Here is a 16606-nt window from a genome sequence, read left to right on the forward strand (position 1 = left end):
TGAATAATTTTCCTTCTCTCTTGTTTTCCGTTGTTCTGATTCTCACAGATCAGAAAAAATACATATTCAGAAATAACTGATAAACTATGGACCAGCAACTTTCTGTGCAGACTTTAAGGCAGTTTTTAAATGTGCATGTGAAATTAAAATGGAGTATTTCAGAGCAACTAATGTCCTACTCTACCATATACATAAAATGTTCTTGTCTCCCAGCAGGAAATAGCTGTATCCTCTAATACTTGTATTTTAGAACACACTGACATTTGGAGAAAAGTATGAAGCCCTAATGCAGGGATCTAACAATGAGTGAAAATATTTAAGTTCAAAGATTTATGGAGCTCTCAAATCAGATGTTTACAGGTCTTTGGGTGATTTCATCAGAGTGAGACAAAATAACTCCTCTCCTTCCCTGCAGTTAATTCAAGTGATGAATTAAGGACAAACTGTTCTCACCTGAACACAGCCAGCCAACATCTCATAGAGGATGTGAGCACGTTTCTTCATCACTCTGACATCCACCAGAGTGGAGTCTGCACACTGCCCATTTTGGATGGGATTGATGAATCGATTCCGGAATTCTTTAATTGAGCCAAGCAAATTCTCCTTAATGAAGTTAACCATGCAGTGATCTAGGAGAAGCAGATCAGACTTGAGTGGTTCAAAATGCAAACAGAAAGCAAATGTGTCACATCTAATACAGGGAAACCTAGCAGGCATCTGCACTGTTTCAAATCCTTTTCTTCCAATCAAACTAAATATATCTTCTATGGCTGACAGGCAAAAGTGTGCTGAAGGAAATAAAAGACAACTACTCACATTCTATAAGATTATTCTGCAGTGGTGTTCCTGTCAGAATTATTCTCCTCCTAGATCTAATAGAATTCATTGCCTTAGAGACAGCAGATGCTTCATTTTTCAGTATGTGTCCTTCATCACACACCACGAAGTCAGGACCTGGAAAGAAACAATATTAAATTTCTCCACAATATTTCACTGCCACAAAGAATCTAACAGCCTAAAGTACCCAAAATTTGTTCAACCATGTGACTTAAGGGTTTTTTAAAACTATTTTTTTTGGTGTGTTTAATGGTGAGATTTTTTTAGCACTGATTGGGTTTTCACTCAGCCTTTGCACAAGCATTCAGAGTAGCCACTCCGGTAAAATCAAGGCTGCTGCTTGTAAAGTCTTCATGGCAGCATATTCCTGTTAAAATGGTTTATTCCTGCTGGCTGTACCTCCATCCACCCTCTCAAAACTCAGCAAAACTTTCTTCTCTCCAGCTTTAGGCTGCCATCTACTGACACTTGGGCAATCCCAAAACACCCAAAAAACAGGTAACCTGAAATTTTGCATTAAGGCAAGAATATCACTAGGGAGACAGAGTGCAATCAGAAGTCTTAGAGAATATAAAACACAACCAGATTTGATCTGAATTACAGACAAGTGAATTGCCACCTTGCAGCTGAAAGTCTCCCCAGGAATGTCCTCAGCTTTCTTCCAGGAGATGAAATATCAGTCTGGTTTAAGTGAGCTGCACAAGGAATGTCAAAACCACAGCACAACACATTCCCACAGTATGCAAAGCAACTCTAATAATAAGATAAATAATACCCAACTTGGCAGTACAGACTTACTCTTAATTGTTTTCAGGCTTAGCACAATTTCTGGAATTTCTTTCCTTGAAAATGAAGTAAAAGATATTCCAGGATCCAAGTAGTAACTCAGAATAAATGTTTTACCAGCTCTAAACCTGACCTCCATTCCAGCACTCTCAACTCTGGAAGCAGCTCATGACAAGTTGCTGCACCTTGGGGAAAAGCCACCAGTTGGGTTCAGCAACTCAGCACTAAAAAGGCCAATATTTGAGGAGCAAAGGAGGATTTGTCAGAAAGGACAGTTTAATCTTGTATAATTTACTGAGAATATTTTGTCTCAGACTAAATTCAAACTTCCTTGTAAAGAATAAAATTAATTCTAGGGCAGTGATCAACAACAGAGAATCGATTACACCTCTGACTCCACACACCAGTGCCAGTCACCTTAATCATGCTATTTTAAGGTGGTTTAAAAGTCATTTAAATCTTACATGTGAAGAGAAAGGAATCAAGAAGATATTTCTTTCCAAGTAAAAAACCCAAACAAAACAAACCCCAAACTTTTGAAACAAGTCTAGAAGACAATTATGAAAATCCACATATGAATTCCAAATGCATTAGGCTTGTCCAAGCCAATGGATTTCTGAATTTTTCCCACCTGCCACAGAAACATTTCCCCAGATTATTTAATGACTTTTGTACCTTCCCAGTTTTGACAGAATAAAAAACACTGAGTGGCTACACACAAAGCCTTCCTTTAATTTTAAGTAACCATCTCTAGCAGGGACAGTTCCTAGTCCTCATTTCATTAAAGACTGTGATTCATTCACATGAAGTTAAAGAAATTCAATTAAAAAGCCACCTCAAAACCTGTTGTTTAGAGTAAGTGAATGACACTAAAAATATGAAAAAACCTCCTATCTCAGTACAATTATTCATGGTTTGTTTGGCAGAAATGCAGCACTGATATCTTCAGCTAACATCTTGGCTACAGTTAGCAGCAGGGATTTTCATCAGTTTGTAGGGTCTTTCCCTTGTTCTTCCAAAACACAAATGCAAATCATTATGGACAGAACATTCCTCAAAATATGATAAAGGAATGTAAAGCTTAAAGGGACCTCAGGGGATCATTTAGATCATTTTCTCCATCTGAGATAAGGCTTACGAGAAAGGGGCAGACCTGACAGAAGTGGAAAACTCCACAGCCTCTCTCTTGCTAAAACTCTGTGCAATAATACCCAATTTGCTCCAAATCTGATTAAATTCTACCCTTTTCTTCCTCCTAATCATGTCAAATCCAACTGACAACACTCCTTTCATTAACCAGCTCTTAAATGGTGGAAAATACATCAGTGAAGTTGTTTTTTTTTTAGGCTAAAAAGCCTTACCCATGCAATCCTTCCTCAAAGTTTTCATCTTCTCACCCTTCTTACTGTACTTGCACATGTTAATATACTGAAATACTTAAAAGATGGATATATATAGATATGTACACACAGTTCTCCTGTCTCTCTGAAGTCTACAAGAACTTTATACAACTGCCAATTAAAGAGAAGTCTCCAAGTTAAACAGTACCAGAATTTTTGTTAGTAGCAACAAGTAAAAAAAAAAAAAAAAATACAAAGAAAAAGTCGTTGAAGTGCTTCAAGCAGAGCACAGCAATGATCAATAACCAACAGCCCTTCAGCAGTGGCACAAGACAGCCTGGAAATCCTGCATGTGGATAAAATCCTGCCATTCATCCACATAGCTGAGCTGGTTAATTAATGAAATCACTTCTCCACCCATAAACTTTGGCTAAACCTTCCCCTTCTGCTCCCCTTGACAGTGCAACACAAGCTTCCCCTATATAATATCTGAGCCCAGCATTCTTCACCAGACATCTCATTAACTTAGCACTCAAATCCCAAATTTGCACCTTTTTGAATGGGAAGTGACCCCAGAGGCCAAGGTTCCCCTATTTCCAGTCCCACAGAAGCCAGCACATGGTTTTCTCCTGCACTGGAATCTGCAATTGTCCATGCTGACCCACCAAGGGAGCAAGAAACAAATGAGAGTCTTGCAATGCACATTTAGCCAATCCAAATGGCTCCAAAAATTCATGGGTAACAACACACAGACACTCCTGTCTTCCTGCAATTAGTTAAAATAGAGATAAGGATGAGGCAACATGAAATGCCCTCAAATTGTGCCAGGAGAGGTTCAGGCTGGAAAAATTTCTTCACTGAAAGAGTGGTTAAGCATAAAAGGAGCTGCCCAGGGAGGTGGTGGAGTCATCACCCCTGAAGTGTTCAAAAAATGAGTGGACATGGAAGATCATGGCACAGTTTACTGGGCATGATGAGTCTGCACTCGACCCTGGGGGTGTTTTCCAACCTTAAAGTTTCCACAATCCTACAAAATTAAGGAGTTATTAATTAATAATGAAGGAGTTATTTCAAGGAAGACTTCCCCAATGGTCTGATTGCACTCCACCAACCCAGTCCTAGAAGAAAAGAGAACAGGAGGCTCCATGTTCACATAGAATTATTCAAAATCTGTGAGGGTCAATGTGCTGCAGATTCCAAACTCAATTAAAACAACACAAATGACCTAATCCCAAACACTGCTCTGTCCCAGTGTCTGAAGAGGTCTGGAAGGAGAACAGGAACGCAGCAGGATGTAAAAGCCATGGGATGGGACAGGGAAGGTTACACCAGTCACTGTCTCCTCCTGACATCCCACAGTTCAGTATTTTTGGGGTTACACAAACACAAATCCATGAAGGGACAATGTTGTTGTAAAGACACACAGTAACAACTTTATGTTTGCCATCTCTTACATTTTCCACCAGGAAAAAAACCCCACAGAAATCAATTCCTGTGTAACATTTTATTTCATCACTGCACCAGAACAAGACCCACTAAATACAAAATTATGATTACTAAAATGTCCTATCACCACTACTTTGAGACAACAATTCACACCTTTTCTCCTTTAGCTTCCACTTCCTTGACAATATTCCGAATAAATGCAATATCCTGAGAAAATCAGATACAGAATAGCACTGACAGAACAGGGTTTTCCCCTCTTTTTTGGTTTTTTGATTTGCTGTTGAGGTTTTTTTTGGTCTTAATAACTACAGCTTGAGTAGGAGGAGTCAAAAACCCCATTGGCAAGAAGTGCATTTCCTTCACTGCCTAAATAATGTGTGTGGAATCAACACATTATATAGCAACAAAAATAGTTAAAATAGTTCACCAGCTGCTGTACTGGAGCTTCCTTGACTCCAGAGCCATTGTATGACTTGGCAGAAAATTAATTAATGTTTTAGCTGCTCCAACAACCTTTCTGCAGAGCTGGAGATGCCAATTCCACTTGGCCAATGCCAATAATCACAAAGTTATTTTTCTCCTTAGAATAAACTCTTTTGTTAGAACAGAATTCACAGCCCTACTTTAGTAGGAAACTTCACAAAATCAAGCTCAAAAAGTACAATTACCAAACAGAAAGAGAGAGAAAAAAAATCAATTATACACTGTAAAATTATGTATGTAAAGTCCAGTCAGATAATTAAAATCCAAGAAAACCCAGCTCCACTTACTCTGCCTTCCATACCTGCATTCTCAAAGACAAATATCAACAGTACAGCAAAGCTGCAAAAACTTTTAAAACCAGGTTTTAAGACATCCCGCTTAACTCTAAATTATTTTCAGGTATCAGTTGCCAGTTCAGAATTTGTAGGGAAATTTTGCTATTTTGGTGAACCTTCCTAATCCTAAAATTTTTAGTAAGCACCTGAGAAATCAGTTATATTAACATGGAATACTTTCAAGTGCTTCCATACATGCCAACATAAATTTGCTAAATTCAGCTCAGCTCAAACCAGACATCTGTTTCTCAAGACTGAAGAAGTAATTAACTGCTTTATCTGCATTCCTTTAATTAGCACTTCAATAACACTTGTTTTTTCACACTTCTAAGGTACATTGTCCACTATTTTCATGTGTAGTTGCCCCCTCAGTGGTAGATTTTCATTAAGGACAAAACAGCTTGTGGTGGTAACAAATTAACAGATTAAAACAGCCTTGAGTCCCCAACAGACACCTCCAGTTACTTTGCAAAGGAAGCAAAGACAACAAAAATACTTATTAGGAAAAGTTTCTAGAATATATTCCTAGTATATGATTTAATAGAAAAGACTGTTACAGAAATTTATTTACAAAAGCAGATGGGGGAGATTCTAAACAAATTCCTGTAACTCAGCAAAAGCCAACAAAGAAAATACGATTAATCTTACCAATACTATTTATTCTTTATTTTCTTTGCTCATATACATAAACCTGAAGTTCACACTATACAACCTGTATACATTTTCACTTACCTGGATCGACTAAAGCTTTATTGAATATTTCTTTAAGTTTTCTGCTCTTCACATTCCTGCCTTGTGCCAGGTTTCGATACATCTCGTAGCCAATGATCATCACCCCTCCCTCATCCTGCCAGTGCTGCAGCATGTAGCTCCTCTCCTGAGGCCTTTTCACAGTTGCCAGCTCATAGACCTTCCAAAGGAGAAAAAAACCCCTTTAATCCCTCTTAAAATATTCAACAGTTGTCTAATTTTTAATACTTCTGATGCAGTAATGCAAGAATATTTTTCACATGGTTAAAGCACATTTCTTAGCCTTTATCTTAAGTGGTGGAGCTTCCTAATTATGAAAATCATCCAGTTATTTAATGAAGAACTCTTTTTAAGCCTCTTACCTCTAGTTTTTCTTCATCTTCTAAACCTTCTTGCCATTTTTCAAACTCATTCAGCCAGTTCAAGGCAGTGTTGAGTGGACACACAACCAGACCTGTCCGAAAATCCAGTTTGTCGCATAGCAAGACTGTGTGGAGAAAACTTACTACCTGCAAGAGAAAAAACAGGCAGAACACCAAATAAACACCAGGAAAGAAAGATAAATGTTATCTACTCAATTATGTAATTAAATTACCAACAACAGTATTGTTCAAAGATATTTTTTGGTTAAACAAATATAAATTTTTGGTTGAATTTTCACACAGGTGTATTTGGAGCTCATACACTCCTTACTCTGCATTCCCTGGCTGCACACATCCTTCACATACTGAGATATTTTTGAATTGCTTCATACTTTTATGCTGCAAAGTATGAAGCATATCATACTTTTGATATGCTGAAATCTATCAAGGATTTCATAGGGAACCCTCCCCTTACATTTCACCGATTGTTTTCATAAATTAAACATTTCTATCATGTAATTTTTAAGCTTTCTCCCAATATTCATCCCAAACATAAATTAAATTCACAGTAGTTTCTTAAAAGTGAACACCAGTCTTAAAGCAGTTTCTCACACTTTTTTCAAGGTATTTCAATGCAAATTCTCTCAGCAGATCTCTGCAGCAGGTTATGGCAGTGTTTTCCAAGGATTCACCCTGCAGCCAGCCTGGCTTTATGTTGAGGATGACCACACCACCTTCTTGAGGCTGGGAAAAACCCAAAACCTTTTGGTGTCAGTGCGTCTGCTGGGCTGCCTGTTTTGAGCAGCAGCAAACAAAGGCAGGACTAGAGGAGTGTCAGAGAGGCAGCTCCAGCTCTCCCACTGGACTTTGGATGTACAACAGCACAAGTTCTTTCTGCATCAAATCTTGGTATCTGACAACTCTGATTTAATAGAGGAATTTTAAACTGCATGACTGTGCTTGGAACACTGGGCAGCAAAGTGCTTTTAAAACAAAAAGATTTACTGGTGGTTCTGTGTAAGACAAAACTACCCAGGAAGTCTCATGACCACAGTCATGGCCAGCAAGTCCCCAGTTCCCTGATTTCCCTGATCTCTACTGACATCCTGCCCTGCAGCTGGCAAGGTCTGCTAGAACTCATGGCTGGATCAGCTCTTTTAGAAGCTAAACAACAAATGGCATCACAGAGCACAGCAGTGGCTGGCAAACAGACACATATGGAAAAAACAACCACCTCAGCTTCAAACACCAGCCTTCAAAATGGCTTATATTGATATATGTTTCTAACTATAGCTTTCTTTGATTATCAAGAAGTTGCAGCCAAAATTATTGTTATTAACACATCTGGATCACTATAAAAATACATTCTGCTATAAGTATTTCATCAAACTACATGGTGTGTAAAGTGTAGGTGTAAAAAGTCCCCTACAACACAACAGTTTTGCAAAGCATTGCAAATCTCCACTAAAAGGTGTGATTAACCCCTCAAGAACCACACCAGCTAAGCTAGGATCAAGTCTGTTAAAATACACCTTTCAAAGTTGATTTTTGAACTGTTCTGTAGAATTGTAGACTGTCAAAATATTGTGTCATCACCATTTCCCTAAACAAAGCAAATGTTTAAAATATGCTGGAAATAAAATCCTGATATGGACCAACACCAACTGCAGCTGCAGCTTGGTTTGCCTGAACTGGTCATACTATGAGTGACCTTGGTTCCTCTGATCATCCTCAGCTGTGTCACTCAAAATATCCCCACAAACCCACCAGCACCTGACTTTACACACAAGGTTTGGCATTAAAAAATAAAAACAACCAACTGTACTTTATCAGAGGCAAATTAGTTCCAAAGCAGCCAAGAAAATAAATCATTTAAGGGGAAAAAAATGAATGAGGAGGACAGAAAAAACACAACCTCGTTAAGATTATTCCACAGTCTTAGAAACACGTTCCTGGAGCCTCTCCTGGTACCTGTATTTATTTTCTTGTTCTAAGTTGCAAGAGAACTACATAGCACTTGGAAATAAATTTCGTTCCTTACCTGTAATGTTTTCCCCAGGCCCATACAGTGAGCAAGAATGCAGCCAGAGCCAGGAGATGTCTTGGTTTTTTTTACAGATTCACAACAGCAATCCCACATAAACTGAACACCTGAAGAAAAGAATTGAAAATTTTCTGAATAAATATTTATTTTATTAAAGTTCACCTGATAAGAGACAGCTGTGAGCACTGAGATCATGGTAACTCTTAGGAAAGCTGCCAGGATAATTAACATTTTTGTCCAGTGGGTTGTATGTGGGATGATCTTTGTCCTGAACTTTATTATATTCACAGCTTCATAGAAGATGTGGCAACTAGGTTGGAAAATATTCCTGTGAGGATGCAGATTGCCTGATCTTGGGGACAGGGAGAAGAGAAGACACATTCTGGTTTTGCCAGTCAAGAAGGTTTTATTATTCTAGTTCAGTCTGCATAAGGTGCTGTGCCCTTGGAGTGAATAAAAAAATTCTTTTTTTTATTTAAACTCTTTCATTACCATCTACTTGGTGTGGCTTCAGTCTGGTCACTATACTCCTGTGAACCTGCACTAATGGTTCTTTGGTTTCTTCATCTTCATCTAAAACCAGCTTGGTTGTAATGGGACATTTCAGAGGAGAAGCATCTTCAATCTCTATCACCTGCAAACAGAAAAAAGGCATTAGAGGAATATTCTCATGAGTCACACCCAGCATTTGAGACACTTCAGATTTACCAGAACTGGAAGTAATAATTTATTTAGTAAAGAGAAACTTTCAATTCCTTACTGCATCACAACTTACTCTGGCACGAAAGTGAAGCAGCAGGGAAGTGAAACAACTTTCTAAGGTCAAATAAAGCAGTCAAATAAAACTTACCAAGGTCAGCCTGCAGGAAACTGCAGACAAAACTTGTGGCTTATAAGGCTAAATGTAAGCAGTTTTCAAAAATTACTCAATAAATTACACTGAGGTTGAAATTTATCATTTTAAACATCATCAGGAATTCAAGTTCACAGAATTTTACACAGAAACCAGACCATACCTCTCTCAGTTTCTCTCTCTCCCGTTCTCTCTCTGCTATACGTTTTCTTCTTTCTTCTTCTTCTTTAAGTGCATTTTGTGTTTCTGTTCTAAGCTTATCATCTTTAATAATTTTCCTGATTTTCTTCCTGCCTTTTCCAGGAGATTTTGAGTCATCATTGTCCTCATTCTCAGAGTTACTCTATTAGAAATTAAGTAAAGTACACATTAACAAGAAAATCATGGCACAAACCAACAAAACCCTTCTTTCTTAGACAAGCTCCCAGAGATTCTTACACACACAGGGGAAGTTCAGCTAATAAGAAAAAAAAGTCTGACAAAAGAAGTGCCATCTTAACTGTAATGTATTCTGAGATATCAAAGATAAGCCTAGCTGTGCAAAGGCAATACTGAAGGTACTGTTATCATTTGATAGTAGCTAATGATTATTAATAAAGCACTTTTTTTGCTGTTATACTGGTGCTAAATCAGATCAGCCCTTACCAACACTGCACAGAAAAAGAAACCCCAACACTACCAAAGCCTTTATCTACAATTTGTCTCATCTACATTTAGATTAAAAATTCCATTTACTTCAATAACATGCATTTTTATCAAGATCTAGACAGGAAAAGTTTTAGTTCAACATAAGGTTTTACCTCCACAGTGGCAGCATTTTAAAAATTTTAGCCTGAACTGACATTGAGAACATTTTTAATTTTTTACTGTCTTTTGTGCAGAGCTGTTTGAGATACCCTGAGCAGCTGGCAGAAGAGACAGGAACTCCCTATTTATTACTTCAAAACATGATACAGCACCTTATTCTCATTTTCACTTGATGAATCCTCTTGAACCTTTATCCTCCTTCGTTTCTTTTTCTGTTTGTAGCTGCGCTGGTTTTCTTCGGCCTCAGCTTTCTTGGCAGATCTATTAAAAAAGCAAAAAAGCAATATTACTGATTAACCATAATAATCCTCTGCCTCATTAAAAAACAATGGTAAAGGAGTACTACATCATTAATTAATATTAATATTAATTAATTATAATTATTAATTATTATTATTAATTAATAATAATTATTAATTATTATTAATTAATTAATATGCACTCCTTTTGTGCACTTAGGGATGACTTCTGAATTCCTTTCTGCTCAGCCCACTGGCTACACAGAGCAGTAAGAAAACCCTACAGAGTCACAGAACTACAAAGTGTTAGTCTTATACTGCAATCCACCAGTTGACAGTGATGTGTTTGGCCTTAAAATGTCCATTTTTTGTTGATTTTTTTTTTGTTGTTGTTGTACTGGCTCATCAGATTGTTTCATATCCCCTACTGTGGTAAAAACTCAAAATTCTCACGTTTGCTGCAAAATAAATTAATGTTCTATAATTCCTATGAACAAATATCTCCAAGGGTTTTAAGAACTGCTCCAAAGTGTTTTAACTTTTACCATCTCCCTGAATAAACTGCACTATTAAAACCCAAAATAAACACAGGGTAAGCACAGTTCAGTTTTATTCATACCTCGTCCTTGGCCGCTGGTCATCCTCAGACTCGCTGACCTCTTCACTCACTGCAGACTCTTGGAACTCGGAGTCATTTGAGTCATCACTGCTCACTTGGAAAATAAAACAGCATTTATTTCATGGTGAGGATCACTGCAAAGCCAGCAGCTCCTCACTGCACAACCAACTGTTCAAGAGCAACGAGCACTGCCAAGGTTCATTTCATAAATATGAATATCTCATAATATTTCTTATTATCTATGAATATATATATGAATATTTCATAAATATGGGACCCATATTTATAAGAAGAAAGAGGGATAAAAAGGCTACAGAGAAAAAAAGGTTAAAATTTAACCACTAGCTGAGTCCTGGTGGATGGCTTATTGTGCCACAAGCCTTGAGGTTCTTATGCATGAACATCTACATTTATTTTAAAATAAAATGGGAGAGAGCATTAAATGATGGAGGGGAACTGTGGGGAAAAGTATGGAACTTCAGAAAACAAAAGGTGATTTTTAGTTAAACAGAAGCTTTTGTTTCAAATGCTTTATATGACATTTTATAACCATACTTCAAGAAAAGGGCCTTTATTTACACACAAAATATAAAAATGCACGACTACATTTATGGCTTGGCATTACTTCAGGTAATGCAAGCTCAAAACTCCCTCAAAAAGCAATTAAGATTTAAAAATTAAGGAAACCTAAAAGAGCAGCATTAGCAATACTCTCCTAAGCACTTTGAGGAGTCATCACTGGCATTTTTAGGTAATGAAGACACCAGCGTGGCATTTAACACCTTTAATTTCAGCTTGACCTTGAACACAGTGGAAAGTTTAATTGTTTTATAAATGACAAGGCTTAAAACATGAGCTGTTCTACATACATGGGGAAGGTAACATCAATAACAGGGCTAAAAAGGGCAAACTGAAATCAAATATATTGTTCTGTTTGAGGGCAGTCAACTTCAAAGGCTTGCACTAAAGAACCCTGAGCTGCCTCTTATTTGCACATTAATTCAAATTAATGTTTACAGTTATTCCTCCTGCATGAAATGCTGTAGGTAAGAATTTTAATCATATAAGGGGAGGAAAACCACGAATATGCAAACAGATAAAAATGAGAGTTTTCACGGAGGAAAATGCTAAACAAATCACATTGCATCTTTTATTCTGTGGAAGACCACAACAGCTGGCTGGCATTAGGGCACCACAGGGATCAGGGCAGCCCAGTGCACCTTTCCTGGCCAGGAAACACCCACTGGTTCTTTGTTTCTGCCTGCAACAATGAAGCTCCAGCCCAGGCTCATTTCACAGTGCCATCTGGTGCTCAGCTCCAGCCTGCTCCACTGCAATTCCAGCATGGACACATTCCTCAGGCACCACTGCCAGTCCAAGAGACAAATTACATAAAGGACAGGACTACCTTCCCCAAATTTAGACATTCTGGGCTTGCCTCTGCTGTTTAGGATGGATATTTTAAGACTCCACAGGATTAATCCAATTCAGAAGATAGAGCAAGTGGAGAGAGCTGCACTTGTATTTGACATTTCAAATAAAACCATTTTATCAAACAAAGATAAGGGAATGCTAGATTTCATACACAAGGAAGCTTATGCAGGGATTTTAAAATCACAAAGGTTGAGATGTCCATTCTGACAAGCTTTGGATTTATTCTACAGAAGCAAGTACTTTCTATGACTGAAAAAAAATATGTGGATTATGTACCTTTCCTTCTATTTCTGCGCTTCCCCACTTCTTTTTTGTCCTTTGATTTCACCACCACCTTTTTTTCTTCTCCAGACTCCCCATCACTCACGGTGAGCTTCTGCCTCAGCAGTCTGTGTCTATATCTGGGCTTCTTGGATGTTTCTTCTTCCTCTGAGTCCGACTCAGAATCATGTTCTTCCTTTTCAGACTTCTTGTCTTCCTTTTCAGACTTCTTGTCTTCCTTTTCCTTCTCTCCTGTCACACGAAAGAGTCAGTACCACATGCATATCAGTCACTTTCTTATCTTACATAAATTGGACAATAATTAAAATCTGAATTAATTTAGGCTAAATCCTGTGCTTTTCCAGGGAATTACAAGCAACAACATACAAGTTTCCTCAAATGTTTAGTACTTCCTATTGCCTGAATGCTTGGAATGTCTGTTCCAATGGCTGTGTTAGCCAAATCTCTCCTTTACACTTGCAGAACACACTGTTCTGCAGAGATAATAATCCCTCACAAACCCCTAGGACTTCTTAACTGCTTACAAATACCAGACTATAACAAAAAAATAAACATACAGAAGACTAAAAAGAGATGGTAATCCTCATGACCACATACATTGGCCTCTATGTGGCAACTACATATCAAAATCAGTAATATTTTTTGCTGAAACCTCTAATCATCATCATTTTCCCAAGTGACCCTTGAAATCATGACAGGTGCCACAGCACCACTTTTTCCCAGATGCTTTTTGGTGCTTACCATTATCTCCTGTGTGTTCAGTTTGCTTTGCAGGTTTCTTTTTTCCTTCCACCGGCTGCTCATCTGAAGACGTATCCTCATCAGAGGAAAGATTGGCTTTGATTTCTTCTAAAAGCATTTTCTTGGCAATTCTTTGAAGTAAAACAGAAAACACTATTTATTCCATTGTTCAAGTAAATCTATGAATGACAAGTGTAATCCTACACCATTCAGAACTTCAAAAAAAAGGGCTGAAAGCTGAACAAAAAAAAAAGGACACGTGATAAAAAGTCATTGTGGCAAGACAGGATCTATCAGCAAAAATCTCACATTAAATGTAATGTGTTGACTTGCTTTTTGAAAGCAGGTTTGTATAAAGCTTCTTTAAAAGAGAAGTTTCCTGCTTTTCAGCAGACTTGAAATGGTCATAAAATGTACAGACTTAGAGATTTCCTTTTATTCATGGTCTATCTGGATAACTAACCACAAGCACTCGCCTAACAGCAGCTCTTGCAAAAACTCTTATGTGTTTATACCCAAAGAGTCTGACCAACACTACAGGACCTGAATTTCAGATAAAAATCATCATCTTATTTCCTGCTCCACAAACTGTCCACTCAGCTTCCCATGGTTTCACAGCAGAACAAGTTTCCAGCTAATGCACAAGTGACTGTGGAAAAATTATTTCTTTACATGCACTTGGCAACATAAAAATCTTGTCTGAGTCTATCCAAGGCAGGTATGTCAAAAGCACGGGAAAACAGTGGACTTAGAGTACTTGTAGTTCCAGGGGAGGAAAAGAAAATAAACCAGGTCTTCCTCATATAAATACCAGGAATACTACAGTTTTCATTCTGAGGTCATCCATTTAAAATGGAATGTGTGTTTTCTAGGTGAAACCTCATCTGTCTTGCCTTTTGGGAGAATTAATGCATGCTGTGTGTACATAGCTCAGGATGGGAAAGCTCTCACACCAGTCAAAACAACAGCTCAAAAGCCATGGAACTGAACCACAACCCAGGCTTCACTTGGGAATGGCAAAGGAACAGGGATCTCTGAAGCAAAGCTTCCTATACAACAGAAAACTGAGTTGTTACTTCTATGGAGCACTATAAAATAGGCTTTTAACAATCAGTATTCCATTTTCCAGCCTGCAATGTGTCCCTAAAACAAAATAATTTTTCAAAGGGAATCTTCCCAATCTATCTTTCCTGACACTCCACACAGTATTTTGTAATTTTTGAGTAATAGTGTAGATTTTAGAAACACTTTCACACTAATTTATATTCAGTTATTATTAAAAGATGGAAGCAAAATAGTTTAACAAACATTTCCAATTGTTCAGTGAATCACACCACCCATCAGCATCCAAAACACACCCTCCCCCTCTCTCTTGAGAAGAAAAAGCTGATTAAAACTTTACCAAGCAGGACTCTTGGAGCACTTTAATTCCACATCTATCAAGAAATGGCAGTGTGAACCCAAAGAAAACTTACTAAACTCCACAGGTAACATCCTCTTCCAAATGCTTTTTGCATTAGGTCCTTCCAGAGGATTTTTGGAAAAGGGATTTAGGGTTTGGTTGGTTGTTGATTTTTTTTTTTTTTAAACCCAGCACACCAGGTGTATCAGCAACAGAATAAAACAACTCCTCATACAAGAAATTCAGACTATATTTCTTCCATCTCTTAATGGTCAGAAGTTTTTCTTCAAAATGAAACTGCTTGGAATGTGTCACAGGTTGGCTTCCCTTTAACAGCTTTTAACACAAATTATTGACCTTGACTCCTGCTCCAGAAAATGCAGAGAGCAGTGGTCTGGCTATACGTCTTGCTTAATAAAAACCCAAGCTTTTTGAAGAGAAAAAAACCTAAAAGATCTGAAAAAAGATTGAAATTGAATCCTGAAAGTCCTGAATCCTTTAACTTATTTTGGCAAGTATATTAGCAAAGGATGGCAATACTTACCTCCATACAAGTCACCTTTAAAAGGCTGACTTTGGTTCTTAGCAAAACGAGACCTTAATTTTAATTTGTTCTTTAATGAATTATTTCTTTTTTTAAGAGGAATAGGAGATAGCAAATATATCTAACACCTAAAAAGACCATGCACAAAATCTACCATCCATAAAGAGAAAATGCTCTCATTTTCCTATTAATCACCAGCATAACCAACAACCAGACTGGGCAAACTGATTAGTTTCTAATTATTTATAATAATATTGATTAAGAAGTTATTGCTATGATAGCAAATTAGTCCTGTTTTTTATCTAGGATAAAGACTTTACCACTTGCAACCAAATTGAGATGGGACTGTTTGTTAGGGAGAAAAGCTGCATTTTTTTTAATGCTTTTACTGGTATGAACTTAGGCAAAAAAAGTGAGATATTTGTAAGATATTCAGGACTTTAAAGATGCCCATTTTTAATGAACTACGTATCTGACAGGAATGATAAGTGTAAGCAACATTAGACCCAAAGAGATTAGGCCTTATAAATGCATGTGACAAATGACTGATGTAATAAATGGCTCTTATGAATTATTATAAATTGAGTACTGGACTTTGGAAGCTGGGTTTAAATTAAACCACAATAGATGTTTACCAACAATTTCTATTTCATGATAAATCCCATTTAAAGTCACCAGATTTCTAAGCTAAGAAACTTCACATGGTAGCTTTAACATTTTAGTATTTGCATTAATAGCAGCAAGAAAAACAAGCTACAATAGGGTGAAAATTGCCTCAATCATATTATTCCAGGGAAAACCATGGAAATCAAAAAGGACTGTAGTATTTACTAAGGTCAAGGACATAAAAGATTCTTGGCCATTCAGATGTAACAGTTGAGCACCAGCAATGTATTTAATTAAGAGACACAGAGAGCCATATGACCTCTGGCACAGGGTTTCAGGAAGTAAAAAAATAAAGTAAAAAATAAAGCAGTATTTTAAAATCCCTTTTACTCACTCCTGCACTGATCTGCTGTGACTTGGAGCACGTCATGTTGCCCCACTCCATCTTATCTAAACTTATGGTGACATTTGTATGAAGGGCACTCTCCCAACACACATTTATCCAGTGCCTCACAGAATGGGGCTGCAACCTCAACCAGGACACACCAAACCAACTCTAGAATAAAATAACAGCACATATGCACAATTTCATATCAGCTGGGATTTAAAGATATTTCCCCTCTGTCAGAGCAACACCAGCAGAACACATTGCTAAACAATGAATTGATGACTATGGATTTTTAAGTCATGCTAAAA

The 16606-nt window shown here is 37.5% G+C and overlaps 1 protein-coding gene across 9 annotated transcripts in view; it reads right to left on the bottom strand.

Moving 5' to 3' along the window:
* Window positions 1-16606, bottom strand: part of ATRX (ATRX chromatin remodeler) — a 64252-nt gene that overhangs the window by 15681 nt on the left and 31965 nt on the right. For all 9 annotated transcript variants that reach the window (XR_015276160.1, XM_086850117.1, XM_086850120.1 and 6 more), the window contains 11 exons: window positions 13359-13489; window positions 12612-12848; window positions 10902-10995; window positions 10196-10304; window positions 9400-9579; window positions 8876-9017; window positions 8381-8490; window positions 6340-6486; window positions 5960-6137; window positions 817-954; window positions 454-629 (listed from right to left, as the gene is read on the bottom strand). Coding sequence is in view for 8 of the 9 variants with exons in the window: in XM_086850117.1 (XP_086706243.1) it covers window positions 454-629; window positions 817-954; window positions 5960-6137; window positions 6340-6486; window positions 8381-8490; window positions 8876-9017; window positions 9400-9579; window positions 10196-10304; window positions 10902-10995; window positions 12612-12848; window positions 13359-13489 (1642 nt within the window). In the remaining variant the exon portion in view is untranslated. The remainder of the gene's footprint in view (window positions 1-453; window positions 630-816; window positions 955-5959; window positions 6138-6339; window positions 6487-8380; window positions 8491-8875; window positions 9018-9399; window positions 9580-10195; window positions 10305-10901; window positions 10996-12611; window positions 12849-13358; window positions 13490-16606) is intronic.

The sequence above is a fragment of the Cyanistes caeruleus genome, chromosome 14, assembly GCF_971803275.1.
Source record: "Cyanistes caeruleus chromosome 14, bCyaCae1.hap1.1, whole genome shotgun sequence".
NCBI lineage: Eukaryota > Metazoa > Chordata > Aves > Passeriformes > Paridae > Cyanistes > Cyanistes caeruleus.